Raw genomic sequence first — 15,945 nt, 5'->3', positions numbered from 1 at the left:
TCTACGTTACAGAATACTCACTGAGAGCAAGGTTCTTCTATTCTTATATCTATCTAAATGAAAACATATTATAAAGACTTTGAAAACCAGTATTAAAATTTCCAAAATAGGGGATATAGACTGACCTTACAGGAATAGACTTAAAAACAATTCAGGGGCTGGAGAAATGGAGACCAGTGGTCAAGATCACGTTGCTCTTTCAATGAGGGCTCAGGTTTGGTTCCTAGCACCACAAGGAAGTGCTCTAGCACTCTGATGCCCTCTTCTGGCCTTGGTGGGTATTGCATGCACCAGGTACACTTACACACAGGCAAAATGCTCATATAAAATAGATACGAAAAATAAAAATTCAAAGGTCACTAACAATATAGTAACCACAGTGACATAGAAAATTAACATTAAGACATTCCAGTTTTCACAAAATCCTTTCAATCTATTGTAAAAATGGAAAGAAGGAATCAGCAGGCTGGCACAGACCTACATTCCAGCACAAGAATCTGAGTCTTGAGCCAGCATTGTCTACATTGTGAGTTTTATGGCAGCCAGGCCTACAAAGTGCTGACTATTCATATGGTTCAGACTCCCCCAATTCATAGGGCTCTTCAGGATTATAGCACCTCAGAATAAGCTTAGAACCCACACCGGTTTTTGTTTTTGTTTTGTTTTGTTTTGTTTTTTTGAGACAGGGTTTCTTTATGTAGCTGGAACTAGCTCTGAAGACCAGGCTGGCCTCGAACTCACAGAAATCCACCCGCCTAATCCTTCTACGTGCTGGGATTAAATGTCTGTGCAACTACCTCCTAGCTATAACCTATTCTTAATTAAATTATTCACATTTCAAATAAAATCCATAGGACATTGAGTGAGCAGTATGTGATTCAAAAATATCTGTTGGGCTGGAGAGATGGTTTAGTGGTTAAGAGCATCTGCTATTCTTCCAGAGGTCCTGAGTTCAATTCCCAGCAACCACAAGTGGCTCACAACCATACATAACGAGATCTGGTACCTCTTTTGGCCTGCAGGGATACATGCAGACAAAATGCTGTATGCATATAAATAAACAGACAGATAGGTAGATAAATCTTTAAAGAAAAGAATATCTGTCCAATGAAACACGAATAAAAGATCAGACAATATAATGTTAATCAGAGAAGAATGAACCTCTCCCCAATATATTACACTTACCATTTATTTTTTTTTTGTACAACTATGTAAAGATACATTCTTTTGTTCTCCAGAAAAAGGAGAACTTGGTTTTTACTATACATTCCAATTGTTCATAAAAGATTTTCACTTCGATTTGCACCAAAGGAACTATAATTCATTGATAAAGATTAAATATTTAAATTACTAGTGTTTTATACCTAAAACTGCTACCTCTCAGCAGTTCACTCAGGGGGTCAATAATGTGAATATGTTATAATTACTACGGCAGATAATTGTAGAATGCCCATCCTTCAGTAGTCAGAACTACTCCCATATGAAGAGTAAGATACCATGAAGTGCTCACAAGGTAACTTCTACACTTACAATTCTGTTCAACAATTTACCCCCACAGTTAAGCTTTAAATGTGAAGAAATCAAAGTCCCCAACTGCACTCTCTAGTTTAGGAATCTTTAAATTAGAACAGCAACTTCAAATACAAAGGACAAGGAGAGTCCCATTTATGATTTTCACCAGAAATTTGAATTTATCCATGATTTAAATATACTTAAGCACCCCAATTAAACACTTAGGTAGCTAACAATTGTAAGTGTAGGGCAGAATTATAAGTGGAGAAGGCACTTCTGTGAGTACCTCATGTAAGACAGTTATAGCTTCACCTTTTTTTGTTGTTTGGGTTTGGTGGAGGGCCTTGCGATGTAAATCCTCCTGCCTCAGCCTCCAGAATACTAAAATTATAGGCATACACAATCATATTTGGCAGTAATGGTGTTTTACAAAGAAAGTATGAATATTCATCAAATCCCAAACAGAAATTGCTACATGAGAAAATCAGATTACAGAACACTAACTCCACATTTGTTTGTGTTATACATATAAATATTATTTTCAAAAATTTCCCTGAAAAAAGGAATAGTATATTCCCCATTCTTGTTTATCCTGATAATTGTTTAATAGTAAAATCAGTTTACATTTGAAGACATTTTGAATAATCCTATTAAAAACCAATTTAAAGAATGTAGCTCATGTTTAACTCTTCAGTTATTTGTCCATTAATCACTTTAAGTGCTTTCTTCCTTAACACAGCTGCAGTGCAAGAGGTAGCCAGCAGCTGGCCTTGATTCCTATGGGCCTTTAGGAATGCCCAGATTTTTTCTTGCAAACTTCTTCAATGCTGTATGCCTAAACAAGTTTTTCATCACTTAAGTGCTTATTAACCCTTCCACCTAAAAAAGTCCAAAGGAAACAGATTTTCTTTTAAAAATGAAAACCAAACAAACAAAAGCAACACACATAATACAGATATTCTGTGCAAAATAGTCAGATTTGAAATGTTCCCAAAGGGATAGAAAACCCCTGCACCCAGAGGCATCAGATGAGATGCCACCATGGGTATGAACCAACAATGACAGCCGTGAGGGCTTTAAAACAGATGACGAGTAGCCAATACACCAGGCACTTTCCCCATCTCCCCGCTTCATCTCTCGGGAATGGCTTCTACTGAGCAAGTACACAATATTCTGAAATTGACGCAAAGATGTGGTGTTTCATTCATGCTCGGTCTCACACAACGTTTCTGTCCTTGGTTCTCTATTCTGTCCATTCCCACTCTTCCCTGAAGACTTCAGTCCTACCAGCAGTGACGATTATGAAAACAGTTCCCAGACCTGTCTGTTTCAGCTACGTTTCCTTACCTCGTCATATGCTACTGCAACTGCTAAACTGAGGATAGCCACCAGGACAACCCATCATTTCCTGACACTCAATACAGGCAAAACAGACAAACAAAAGTTCCTCTGACTTTGATAACATCAATCCCATTTTCCTGGTCACTAGGACCTAAAACCAGAGGAGCCATCACTGATTCCCTGGTAACCACTACCACTTGCATTCAATTGCCACTGTGTCACCAAAGACTACACTGGTCTGTCCTAAAGACTCTTTATAACCAAAAGCATGTGACTGAAGCCACACTATGAGACTTGCCAAACTACCAGGGCCAGAAGAGATCATACAGCTTCTGCCTAGAGTTTGATACTATTTAAGAAGTTCTGCTACCCCAAAACTGCCATGTTTAGTAAGAGATCACCTGTGGTCCCAACTGTCAGATCCAAAGTAAACTTGAATTCCGCAAACTCCAAAAGGTGCTGCAATACATGGCTGGCTAGTCAGAGGTCGGAGTCTGCCACAGCCTGTCTGGCAGCTTTCTCTAAGCTCAACAATATGGAAACTACCTCCCTCCCCAGCAAGGCTTCCAGATCTCTACCTGCCCTTATCTGGGAAATGTCCCTGGGTCTGAAAGACTCACCTTATCTAAAAGACATCTCTAAACCAGATGCCTGATTCATCTTTGGTTTGACCCTTGGCACAGATCCCTGTTACAAAGACTGTGCTAAGAAGCTCTACCATAGGACCCTACTTCCACATACTAAGCTTTGTGACAGGAGCGTGCATTTAATGCAAATTAGGGTTTGTCCTCAGGCTCCCTAATCCTTATTATACTCTGGAATAAAATTGAGCTGATTCGCCAAAGTCTGTCTCCCAGGGGGCTGTTTCTGCTTGTGCTCATGGGCTGCATACAAAGCTTTCTGTCGCCCCTTCTGACCATCAATCCGAGAGGGAAAGTGGACCCCCATAAAAAGGCAGTCCAAATATCCAGAAATGAGGAGGACTTCTGGCTATTAGATAAAAGCACAATCCCCCAGTAACTTGTGAAACTGGTTCTTATCGCCAAAAGGAGTCGTTTCCGGTACCCCTGACAAAAGGGGCATATGGCTCTCCAATTAACATATACCCGCGGTGCCAATCAGCATATCAGGTCCATGTTAGCCTCCAGATTTGCCCAGTCTCTACTCACAAGTATTTGTTACACATTTCAAAGTCCACACTGGTATCCTAGACCTTCTTCCCTCCTCCTGGACCCTAAACTCCCCAGCTACTCTCTGTTCACAGCTCCTGCTAGGCTCGCAGCGCTGTCTCTATTCTCCATGCCCTGCTCTTCCTGCCTCCCTCACAGACAGCCCTGACCATGTCCAGTCTGCTGGGCATGCCACGTTCAGTCTACTTCTTTCTCTCTCTCTCTGCTCTGGATTCTTCCAGACACCTCTGGATATTTTCCACCTCTCATTCACAATAAAAACCATCCCTGTAACCATAAAAAAGGGGTGATCATGTTGTCCGTAACACATCTGGTAGGGAACACTCAGGAGGGACACAAACAGACCCCTTCCAAGGGGACCAGCCTCCCTAACCAAATCAAGCTGTTGATTTGAGTCTGCAGAGGTACGGATGCAGAGGTTCCTGCTGTTTCTGCCACCCATCATATTCAACTCCAAATTTTGAGTCCAACTTTTCAGCCATTTCTTCCCACCACCTGTTCTCTTTTGGTACTCAAGTAAGTGTCACCTTGGAGCTGCCTGCTCTGTCTCTGGTGGCTCCTGGAGCCTACTATTGTTAACAGAGTAGGTCAGGCAGCTTTTCTCACCCTGCTGGGTACCCATCACATGGAAAAAGACTCTCCTTGGTGATTTGGGACATTTCTCTCCGGCAAGTTTTTATCTCTTGCTATTCCCCTCTCGCAGACAGCCCTGGTCTTGCCCAGTCTGTGCTGCCCATGGTCAGTCTACTTGCTTATCTCTCTGTGTGAGACTCTTCCAGATGCTCGGGCTGTTCTCTCTCATATCTACAATAAAATCTTCCCGTACTTTACACCAGTCATGTCATTAGTTTATATGCCAACGAGGTCCAGTCTTCTAGCTATCCCACTACCCAAGGTGCCAGAAATGTGACCACAGCCAGATGGAACCCCCTCGCCCACTACTTCATCTGCCAGCTAGTGGCAAATTAATCAGTAACTGTCCAGAGGAAAACTACCTAGCTTAGCCTTGCCCTGATTCCATCTCATAAAGTCAAGAAATTTAACAGAATGTCTATTGCTTTCCTTTTGGTCATTCAGTATGTCATGTGTGGAGTTGTCCACATGAGGACAAATGTTAGGTGAAATACCCATCTCTGCTCATCTCAGAGCCCCATCACCTCAGGCTTAGATCGCCAAAACTGAATCTAGGTTCTCCCTAACAGTCATTAAAATCTATTGAGCCAAATGTTTGCAGTAATTCTTCTGACCAGTAGAGGCCTGGAACATACTTCCTGTTGATATTCTGAGTTTTACCCTTGCTTATTTCCTAAACTAAACCATCATCTCTTGTTTGGAGACTATAACAAAGGAAACATACATCCTTTACTCTGGAAGAAGGCCACTTCTTGGAGTGAGGATGCAGCTTCAGGAAGGACATGCATGGAACCATTAAGGAGGATGCAGACACTGTCTAGTCAGACAGAATAGCTGAACCAATCTTACCCATCAATGGGGTTAGACTGTCCTCATACTTCACAAGCTCTTTAACAATAGAAATTGTGTCTCATGGTGAGGTATTATATTTTGCAAGCCAAGGACAATACAAATACACAGCTAAATTCATTTGAAATTTGCATTATGAGAAAAGAATACTCATATCAGGTCTACAATAGAAGCAAAGGATTGAAAAGATAAAGCATTTTCTTTCTTTTAAGGATATACTTATGTATGTATATGAGTGCTATCTGCATCCTGCATATCAAAAGAGGGCATCAGATTCTATTGCATTATAGATGGCTGTGAGACACCATGTAGTTGCTGGGAATTGAACTCAGGACCTCTGGAAGAGCAGTCAGTGCTCTTAACCACTGAGTCAGTCAGCTCTCCAGCTCAGAAAAGAAAAAATATTTTTCAAGGTCACACTTTACAGATCTCAAGAGATGGCTCAGCATCTACGAGACCTCACTGCGCTTACAGAAAACCAGAATGTGGTTCCTAGAACCTATATCAGGCTGTTCACGAACACCTGTAACTCCAGATTGAGAGTATAAAGTTCTTCTCTAGCCTCCACAGGCACCTGAACTCCTGTCCACAGTCAGTCAGTCTCTCTCTCTCTCTCTCTCTCTCTCTCTCTCTCTCTCTCTCTCTCTCTCTCATACACACACACACACACACACACTTAAAAATAAAATATAATATTTTTAAAGATCATTAGTTTTAATATCAGGAACATTTTTAAAGTATCACTTAAAGATAGTCTGTGTGACCTACAACTAACAAGACATTTTAGAAATGTTTTCACCAGCAGTGGGAGGCAAAGCATCACAGATATCAAGACTGAAAATCGCTCAGCAGCCAAAATAAAATGTTTGCTGAAGCTACAAGACTGGCAACATCCAGGCAATAGGAATGTTTTCCTGAAAAATAAACTACCTTTCATTTACAGAATGTTTGTCACAAATACTTAGTCATTAAGTAAGTGAAGGTTTCCTTACAAATCATTTAGAGAAAATCTATTATATGAATGTGTGAAATTTCTGGCACCCATAAAGTTAAAAATATACATTTGGTTAAATACATGAGATCTATCTACATCTCTGGTTAAGATTAATTATGTCTACTTATTGTTATTTCAAGACTTTTCTATAAAACTATAAAGAAAAAGACAAAATCCTTGTTTTTCCCTGAAACAAAGAAATCCAGGATTATTTGATTCCAAACGTCAAGTTATTTTCAAACAGACAAAACATTCATTTCACCCATGGAAAGAAGCAGTAATCTCAGGCTTATTTTTGGCACATCTTTGAGTGCACTTTGAATGAGCTTTGGTGAGAAAGCAGTGCCGGCTGGACATCTCACACCGCCATCTGCAGTCAATCACATGACGGAACCATGAAAGTCATCTCTTGAGTTCTGTAACCAGCCAGTCTTCATTCTTGCCAAGGTAGAAAAGACACAGACATCTACTCCATGCATACGGTCTAGAATCTGCTCTTTAAAAAATCTACACAAAAAGGATATTTGTTTTACCTGTTTAATATTTCAGTGAGTTTCACAAAACCAGTATAAGCCAGTTCAAATGCTCCTCTGTGTCTTGATTGTAAAAGGTGTTGTTTAAAGTAATCTCCTATTTCTTTTACCTTTAAAAAATGAAAATAATATTCAATTTATGCTTAATTTACAGATGCATTAGCACATATCAGCAATATAATTTGGAACCTGTACCTGGGTATCCACCTAACACTGACTTATATGTTATTTTCTGAGTTAGGATCTCAGAGAGCTGAGACTGGCCTTGAACTTGCTACACTGTAGTCAGGAATAACACTGAACTCTTGTACTTCATACCCCCAGTGGGGATTACAAATGTGTGCTAACACGCATGCCTTAAGCTTTTTATAGCATCTCATTAACTATTCATAATGAATTCCATGAAATAAACACCATTGTGTTAGTTTAACACTATAGTCTCCAATAGAAAACTTGGGCACAGAAAGGCTATATAATTTAATCTAAGGTCATACAGCAAGTAAGCAGGACAGGAAACCAGGGAGTCATTGATCTTTAATTGCTACACTAGAATGCCTCCTTATGCCAGATCTGCAAATTTCACAGTACAATCTGTTAGCTCATGCCATTCATTCAACATCAACAACAATAACAACAAAAAATCACAAAGACTAACAAACTCACATTCGTGATTCTAAATATTTGTTCTTCAAATATTTTGCATTTATTATGGTAAAATACACATAAGAAAATTTACCATGCCATCCATTTTACAGTATACAGTTCAATGACAGGAAGCACATCTGCACTGCTGAGCACTAACATTATAACATTATCCATGCAAAGACCACTTCATCTTAAACTGAGAGCCATGTCCATTCACATTACATTCTAGAGGCTCACTAAGGTTACAGGTGAGGCTTAGTAAAAGGCCTCCCAAGTCAATAAGCAGTACTTTAATTCAACCATGGAAACTGCCAGGATGCCATGCCCCATTTCCTGACATGTTGTCTTCCTCTTAGGTAAGATTAAACACAAAGCACATCAATTAATTTAAAACAAAACATAACTGACAATTAGTCACATTGCTCTGAACAAAGAGAGCTGGCAAACTAGTTAATCCTACTTGGTTTATGTCATTTGGTGACAGGTTTGGTGGCTGCTGACTTTAGAAAACTCAGGCTTTCTATAAACTCTGGACCAAAGCAGTCATCAGCTATCTGTTCACTGTGCATCTATAGACCACAGCATTGTAAACAGGGAAGCTGCCCAACAGGACCTCAGATCTGCTTCCCAGAAACACCTTCATCTCAGCAGTGACAGGGTTAGTGTTCTGCATACATCAGAGCCACGACAGTGAGCAGTAAATGAGCAACCATGCTCAATGGCTTCATTTTCCTCTTCTGTATACTGGGGCACTAAAGGCACTTACTCACCTCGTGTGTGGTTGTGTTTAAATGAGTTAATGACAAGTTCAGAATAGGCTAATTCTCTATCACCTAATTCAGTTCCCCATGAGCTCTCTGTTCCATCTAGAGGGAAAGCATCTACACTCAGTGTATCTGTTATAAAGAGTGCACAGACAGAAATGGAGACCAACGCTTTCTGTGCCGATATCGCACCCGCCAACATGGTGAACGTTCCTAAGACCCGCCGTACATTCTGCAAGAAATGTGGCAAACACCAACCCCACAAAGTGACCCAGTACAAGAAGGGCAAAGATTCTCTGTATGCCCAGGGAAAGCGGCGCTATGACAGGAAACAGAGTGGCTATGGTGGGCAGACTAAGCCTTTTTTCCGCAAAAAGGCGAAAACTACAAAGAAGATTGTGCTGAGACTGGAATGTGTGGAGCCCAACTGCAGATCTAAGAGGATGCTGGCTATTAAGAGATGCAAGCATTTTGAACTGGGTGGTGATAAGAAGAGAAAGAGCCAAGTGATCCAGTTCTAAGCTGACCTTGTTATGAAGACAATAAAATCATGAGCTTTCACTCAAAAGAAAGAAAGAAAGAAAGAAAGAAAGAAAGAAAGGAAGGAAGGAAGGAAGGAAGGAAGGAAGGAAGGAAGGAAGGAAGGAAGGAAAGAAAAGAAAAGGAGACCAACAAAGAACCACACAAGCAGTGCATGATGAATTTTTACAAGCATCATTGCTATCATTACAGAAGTAAGAGGTTACTAAGAAGATACTTCAGAGCAGAGAAAACAAAGACAACAGAGTCTCTTAGTTAATTCTTTCCTCTAAAGTGTTTCAGATATTGTGACATCGTTCAATAAAGACGAAGGCTATTCATGAAGGCTTCTGAGGACTTGCAACAGCTCACTATCTTCTCCTTAAACAGAGGTCATTATTTTCATCGCTTCCTTTATACCAACTTTTTTCAAAGGACTAAACTGAATAGCATGTAATAAAACTAAAGTGTCCAAAAGTATGTCTGTGGGTGGTCTTTCCCACGTGGACCCTCAGCCCTAGGTAATCCCAATCTTAGCAGTCAGAATGAGACTCTAAGGACAAGAGTGTTATGTAGACAATTTTTCTTTATTTTATTTCACATTTAATCTCCAAACAAACTTGTAAATTTTTGCCCTTGCAGGAATATAAAAAAATCATTGTCAAGTGTTTTTGACATCCTGTCCAATGCTGTGGCACTTACAGAGGCAGACAAAGAAGATGAAAACAGGATGTATGACCTCAGTAGGCTTTCAGTTTAGATCTGCAGAGAAAACTAGCCTGGTGGGTTGTAACGAGAGCTGCACAACACTCACTATCTTTCAAGAAAGGCCCATCCACCAAAATTAGACTAGAGTTCATGCTCACATCTCGCCATCCACACAGAATTAGACTAGAGTTCATGCTCACATCTCGCACAGGGTGTATGTGGCTAGGTAGACCAAAAAAGAAGAGGATATCCAGACACTTGAATGGATCCAGATCTAACATATGTAAGCGAAGTTGGCAGACCCAGATGAATGACTTAGAGGCTTTATACAACACAGCAGTTAAAAACAGGCATGAAGAGGAGGGATGAACCCAGTTCCTGAAGGTGGGAGAGTGCACAGGATAATGTAAGCAGCAGCTGGACAGAAGCAATCTACTGACACCCTCTCAGTGGATAACCAAACTACAAAGAACTGAGACGACTCAGACCATTCAGAAAATGAGTAACAATAGTAAGAAGCAGAAACGGAACTTTAAAACCTTACATTGTTTATTTGTGTGTATGTATGCGTGCAGGGCGCCTACAGAGATCAGAGGACAGGCGTGGGTCCCAAGGATCAATCTTGGTGAAAGAATTTACACACGGAGCCATTTCATTAGCTCAGAAAATTTCCATTTAGTCTTTAAAGGGAAACCTCAATTGTTTCATTAGAAACCACCAAGTTTCTGAAGTTCAAAGAGTTTCTTTACAGATAGTGTATTTTTTAAAAAAAACAAACTTTAACATAAAAAAATAGATTCTCCCAAGATGTTTTATTATCATTTTTAGCTGAGCCAGAATCTCATTCTATTGTTCAGGCTGGGTTGGAACCCACTATACAGCTGAGGCTGGCCTTGAATCCCTAAAGATCTTTTTGCCTCAGCCTCCCAAGTACTAGGATTACAGCCATGAGCTAATACACATCTCAGGATATTTAGAAGAAAATTAAGGTAAAAGTGAATAAAAAAATAAGATACTGATTTTTAATTTTAAAATTAAACATGTCACTATCTTTTAAGCTTAACATATCCTACTTAGACATTTTATAAAACTCTAAGCAAACTGGCATCTTTTATGGCTTTATAGGTCACAAATATACAGGGAAACAGCTACATGCCATGTATCCAGCATTTATAGTTTACCATGAGATAAATTAGCAGTCTATAAATCTCTCCTTTTGGTTTGACTTTGCACAATAAAATAGGAGCCCTTAGTTCAAATTCTGACTTGAAAACAAAACTATTTCTAATAACCCTGGGGATGTCTACAGTCAGGAGACTCTAATTCCATTTTGGTTACATGGCATGCTTCACATTTAAACCCTAAACAATAATTAATGTTTAAAACCATTCCTTCTTTATTTTAATGATTTTTAACAGAATTTCCTCAAATTGTCCCTCTATATAACTACAGTGGTTTTCTGGTGTGCAGACACCGTCTGACCAGGAAGTTGCTTTTTTGCAGCTTCTCAACATGAGCCACTTTAACTTTGCCCTTCAGTCCTGAGTTTTCAAAGTTAATCTGGCTTTGTTTCATTGGTATATTAACTAAGCTCTCTGAGGGCAGAGAACCACATATAAGTCTTATTTATGTTCCCACAATATCCATGTAGTAAGACAGTCAATAAATAGGCAACTAAACAACCATGTGTTCTCTTCTAAAGTTCACTGCAAAGCCTAAGAGTTTTAACTTTCGTGCTGGAGAGATGGCTCAGAGGTTACGAGCACTGGTGTTCTGCCATAGGTCCCGAGGCCAATTTCCGGCAACCACATGGATAGCACTACCATCTATAGTAGTAGAAGAGATCTGGTGCTCTCTTCTAGCAAGCAGGCATATACATAGGCAGAATACTATATACATAATAAATAAATAAATCTTTTTGTTTGTTTGTTTGTTTTTTGAGACAGGGTTTCTCTGTAGCTTTGGTGTCTGTCATAGAACTAGCTCTTGTAGCCCAGGCTGGCCTTGAACTCACAGAGATCCACCTGCCTCTGCCTCCTGAGTGCTGGGATTAAAGGGGTGCATCACCAATGCCCAGCCATAATAAATAAATCTTTTTTTAAAAAAAGTTATAATTTCCACTCACTATAGTTCAATATACTTATTTGTAATATCTAAAATCTAAATATAAACAAATAAAACAAAAAGGCAATTCCTTTATGACATGAATATTAATAAATGTAAATTCCATCTGTAACCCATTACAAAAAATAAATAACAAGAGAGAAAATGCACCAACATGATTAGCATTACGAATCACTCAAGCAACAGCAGAATCTAAAGCAGGCACTTTCTACTAGTTGGCATTATGTTTGTTCACGTGATTCCTGTGGCAGTAAGGGGTGTGAGGTGAAGCAGGTATGAAATTTTACCCAGAAGACTCTCTTTAGAAATATTAGATGAACTCTCCAACGAAATTGATATTCAACATAGAAGTTGTTTTAAAATCAGTATCAGCCATCGCACTGGAAAGAGGTCCAACAAAATATAAAGTAGAAGTCTATCAGCAAAATGTCAGGCTAGAAACCCAGACACATACCAGTGAGTCAGGAAACAGTGAGATAAGGCTGTGTGCACTGCTCACCGTTGAAGGGTCTCGACTTAGAGCCCTCAAAGCAGCTTTCTCTCTGCCTCTAGGACAGGAGCACTATGAAAGAACCTTTCTTTGTGCGATTAGAGGGCAGGGGGAAGTCAGACCTGCCACCGGGTGAACAGTTTCTTTTTGAAGAACTGCTTCACAAGAAGTGCTCTACGGGAAGGATTAGATATTAAAATTAAGAAAAAAGGTTATCTTTCATTGCTCTTTCAGCAGAGAAAACTGGCTTGAGTAATGGAGAAGGAGAAAATTTAGCTTAAAGAAAACTTAAATTAGCTGCTCAGGAAAAAGAGAGCACTGTGCCAGGGGAAGCCATGATGGAAAGAAAGGAGAGAACTGGGCTCCTGTCTGAGGGAGGCCAGAGACAACCTTTGTGATCTTTGGACAAGCAGGGCCTTCTGTTTCCTCTTATCTAAGAGTGCTGGAGAGCATCACGGGGATGATGTGCCCATGAAACAAGCCCTGGAAGCTCAGAACTAAAAACAAGCACCACTTTGCTATCATATAGCAAGACAGGTCACCAAACTGTCACCCTTCTTTCCTGCCACCCTGCTGTAAATCATTTTCATGTGTGTGATATTTAAGTGGCCACCCCTTAACAAAGGCCATAAAATCAGAGTGATGTCAAAGCATTGGGCAGGAAAGGTGAGAGAGGAGACTAGAGTTATGTATCAGCACTACATGTATTAGCTACAGAGGTGAGTCTGGTGTCGTCACATTCATCTGACATAACTCTCAAACTGATGTTTTTGTTACCAGCTACAGCAAATGGAGCTTTGCCAGGGCAACTATGTCCTTGGAGGTATGAATTTACCTTAGGTATGGCCAGGCACCCTGATGTAAACCGTGTTCCTCTGTCATTTCATTTGTCATTCTTAAAAGAATCAAGTACATGGGATCATTTTTGACTCACAGAAGCAGAGTTCAGAACTGGCTGTCTTTCCAGCACGTGGAAGGCCAGCCTGGGCTACATGACAAGTAAATGGGATGAAGAAGAGCAAGCTCGCAATTAAGAGCACTGCTGTTCTTGCAAAAGGATCCCAGGGTTCAGTTTCCAGCATCCACATGGTGGCTCAAAACCATCTGTAATTGCAGTTCTGGGGATCTGATCTGGCCTCCTTGGGCGCTAAGAGCACAACTGATGCCCATCTATATGATAGCAAACATTTATAATAAACAAACCTAAAATATTTAAATTTAAAAAAAACTTTAAAGAAGCAATCTTTTGTGTGTGTGGGGGGGGGTTAATGTTCCTAATAAGGCGTTTGTTTAAAAGTCAACAAAACCAAGAGTAAAGCTTTCCAGAGATAGTTTCTGATAGCACACAGCAACTATATGTGCCCTGATCCATCATCAAGCCAGTAATGTCTTCTCATACAGCTACATGTGAGCTTATCATGTAAAAAGCACATGGAAAACTGTGTGGTTTATCCAAATGGAGAGTAATGTTTTTTTCTTAATGGGCAGGAGTCCACTTATCCATACAAATAGCCACTGAAGAATTCTTTAGTTTATACAACTATTTGTTATTTTTAGTTTCTTTTTTTAAAACACCAAACATCTCTTTTACATTAGGTCCCAATTTTAACACAGCTGTTCTACATAAATTCATTATAATACAAACTTTTGATGTAATGGAAAGGGTGTTAAGGCAAATAATTTTCATGGGGCACTTTTAAGCCTTTCTCAGTTACAGTAAAAAGCAAAATGTATTTTCTTCAATTTGTCCTTGAAAAGAGAAGCTGACGAGGGAAATAGCACATACTTATTTCATAACAAGATGGTGGGTTCACCCAGTGAAATGGCTGATCATAACTGGGTTCCTCAGCAAAAAAACAGGCATTGGCCCAATTGCGAGTCAGAGTAATGTCTCCAAGTAACTCTAGAACACCAAGGCCTATTTGATCTGGAAGAGACTGAGGAACAAGCCGCCCACAATGTGCTGCTCGCCTTTGCCCTGTGCCTTTCCAAGGCCTTCTTGCAACATCACTGGCCCAGCTGTTAGCCAGATGCAAGCACATGAACCAGAGTCTGAGAATAAAAACATTAGCATTATTTCCATGGCACTAGTCACATGGTTATTGTAGAAATAACCAGCATTAGCATACTACAGCATTTGTTTTGTTCTTGAATGTTGTAATACCCTACGGGGGGAAATTATCTTTATTTGAAAAAGGTTAAAAATGAAAGTGCATGCTATATATCTTTGCTGGGAAACTGTGGGAAATTGATTTGTTGGAACCATATGGAAAGGAAGAAGGAATCAATTAAAAACAAAAATCTAATAAATCTACAATATTTCCAAATGAAATGCTTGTGGTGAGCTAGCTTCTTGTAAACACAGCACTAGATCCCTGAACAGCCCCAGATGCTGAGCTAACTTGTGGTCTAAAGCGAAAGTCTGTCAAACACATTAAGGACCACAACTTTACTCCTGAAGGGAGGGCAACAGGAGAGCATGACCAACCAATGTTACATTTCATTCCTTTGAAATTTTTAAGAGATGGGGGCAGGGAGTGTCTTACTAAATAGATAATTTCAGCTAGAATTCAAGTTTACATATGTTAAAAAGAGAAATAAAAAAACTATAACAATGTTGGAGTCAAAAGTGAGGCAAATCTATAATTACTGATATAGTTCTTAAAATGCCATTATTTTATAAATATACTAGGTCTAATACCCTAAAATTACTTTTTCAGTTGGCACCTGTAAAATCTTTAAGGTCCAAACCTGTTTTTAAAAGTTGATCTACACAAATCTTTAATAAATAAATAAATAAAGTTGATCTACAATAACGGCCTCTGCCTTAGCCAAAAACAAGCCCTGGTGGAGCGGCCATCCACCTTACCTGCTGCACTGTTAATAACCCACTACAGGATTCTGGGACAGGCCGCATGGGGAGAAGCTGGCAGAGGGTGCCGAGAAGTAAAGCGACTTCCTTCATACTCCTCCAGCAGCACACCAGGACCATCTGAGCAGTGACGTCACATGTTCTTCCTTCTCTGCCTTAAGGGACAAAACAAACACTATTGGAACACTAGCTAGGATTCCTCACATCCCAGGTTTCTTAGGACACACTTACTCATAATTTCTCCAAGAATGATCTGTTTGAACAAACCAATCTGTCATATGTTCTGTTTATTCAGAGAAAAACAAAACAAAACACGCTAACATTTGTAAAGAACACACTATGAGAATGAAGCATGCTAATTTTTTAATTTGTTATTTTCAAATAAACTTAAAATGAAACACAATACTGCCTCAAAACTTAGGACTAATATTTGAATATTAATAAAACAAACTTTCCATCTCTCTGGCACCCATAAAGTATTACATGGTTGAGCATTAAAAAAAAGTACTTCTTGTTTACTTTAGTGAGAATGGTTATTTTATCAGTTAAGGAACGGATAAAAATTTTGTTGTTTTGGCTTTGCTTTTTTATATACAGTATCTCCTTATGTAGCTCAGACTTCTCAAACTCACAACCTTCCTTACCTAGCATCCTGAGATCCTGAGTGTTAGAATTACAGCATGGGTCTACAAGAGCTAGTTCTAGGACAGGCTCCAAAATTACAGAGAAACTCTGTCTCAAAAAAAAAAAAAAAAAAAAAAAAAAAAAAAA

General features: G+C 39.5%; 2 protein-coding genes across 4 annotated transcripts in view; one reads left to right on the top strand and one right to left on the bottom strand.

The window, feature by feature from the left end:
* Window positions 1-15,945, bottom strand: part of Thada (THADA armadillo repeat containing) — a 301,738-nt gene that overhangs the window by 245,778 nt on the left and 40,015 nt on the right. For all 3 annotated transcript variants that reach the window (XM_050146143.1, XM_050146144.1, XM_050146142.1), the window contains exons 21-22: window positions 15,172-15,329; window positions 7,053-7,162 (exon numbers count right to left, since the gene is read on the bottom strand). In XM_050146143.1, the coding sequence (XP_050002100.1) occupies window positions 7,053-7,162; window positions 15,172-15,329 (268 nt within the window). The remainder of the gene's footprint in view (window positions 1-7,052; window positions 7,163-15,171; window positions 15,330-15,945) is intronic.
* Window positions 8,605-8,987, top strand: LOC126504113 (60S ribosomal protein L36a-like). The gene has a single exon (XM_050146150.1). The coding sequence runs from the start codon at window positions 8,620-8,622 to the stop codon at window positions 8,980-8,982; it is 363 nt and encodes a 120-aa protein (XP_050002107.1). The 5' UTR covers window positions 8,605-8,619; the 3' UTR covers window positions 8,983-8,987.

This window comes from Alexandromys fortis, unplaced genomic scaffold (assembly GCF_014885135.2).
Source record: "Alexandromys fortis isolate MF-2015 unplaced genomic scaffold, M_Fortis_MF-2015_v1.1 scaffold_42, whole genome shotgun sequence".
In the NCBI taxonomy this organism is placed as follows: domain Eukaryota; kingdom Metazoa; phylum Chordata; class Mammalia; order Rodentia; family Cricetidae; genus Alexandromys; species Alexandromys fortis.
Note: the sequence above shows the minus strand (reverse complement) of the source record. Positions and strands in the feature narration are given on the sequence as shown.

Coding starts and splice junctions, on each gene's coding strand:
- LOC126504113 (XM_050146150.1), top strand. CDS start 8,620: ATGGAGACCAACGCTTTCTGTGCCGATATCGCACCCGCCAACATGGTG.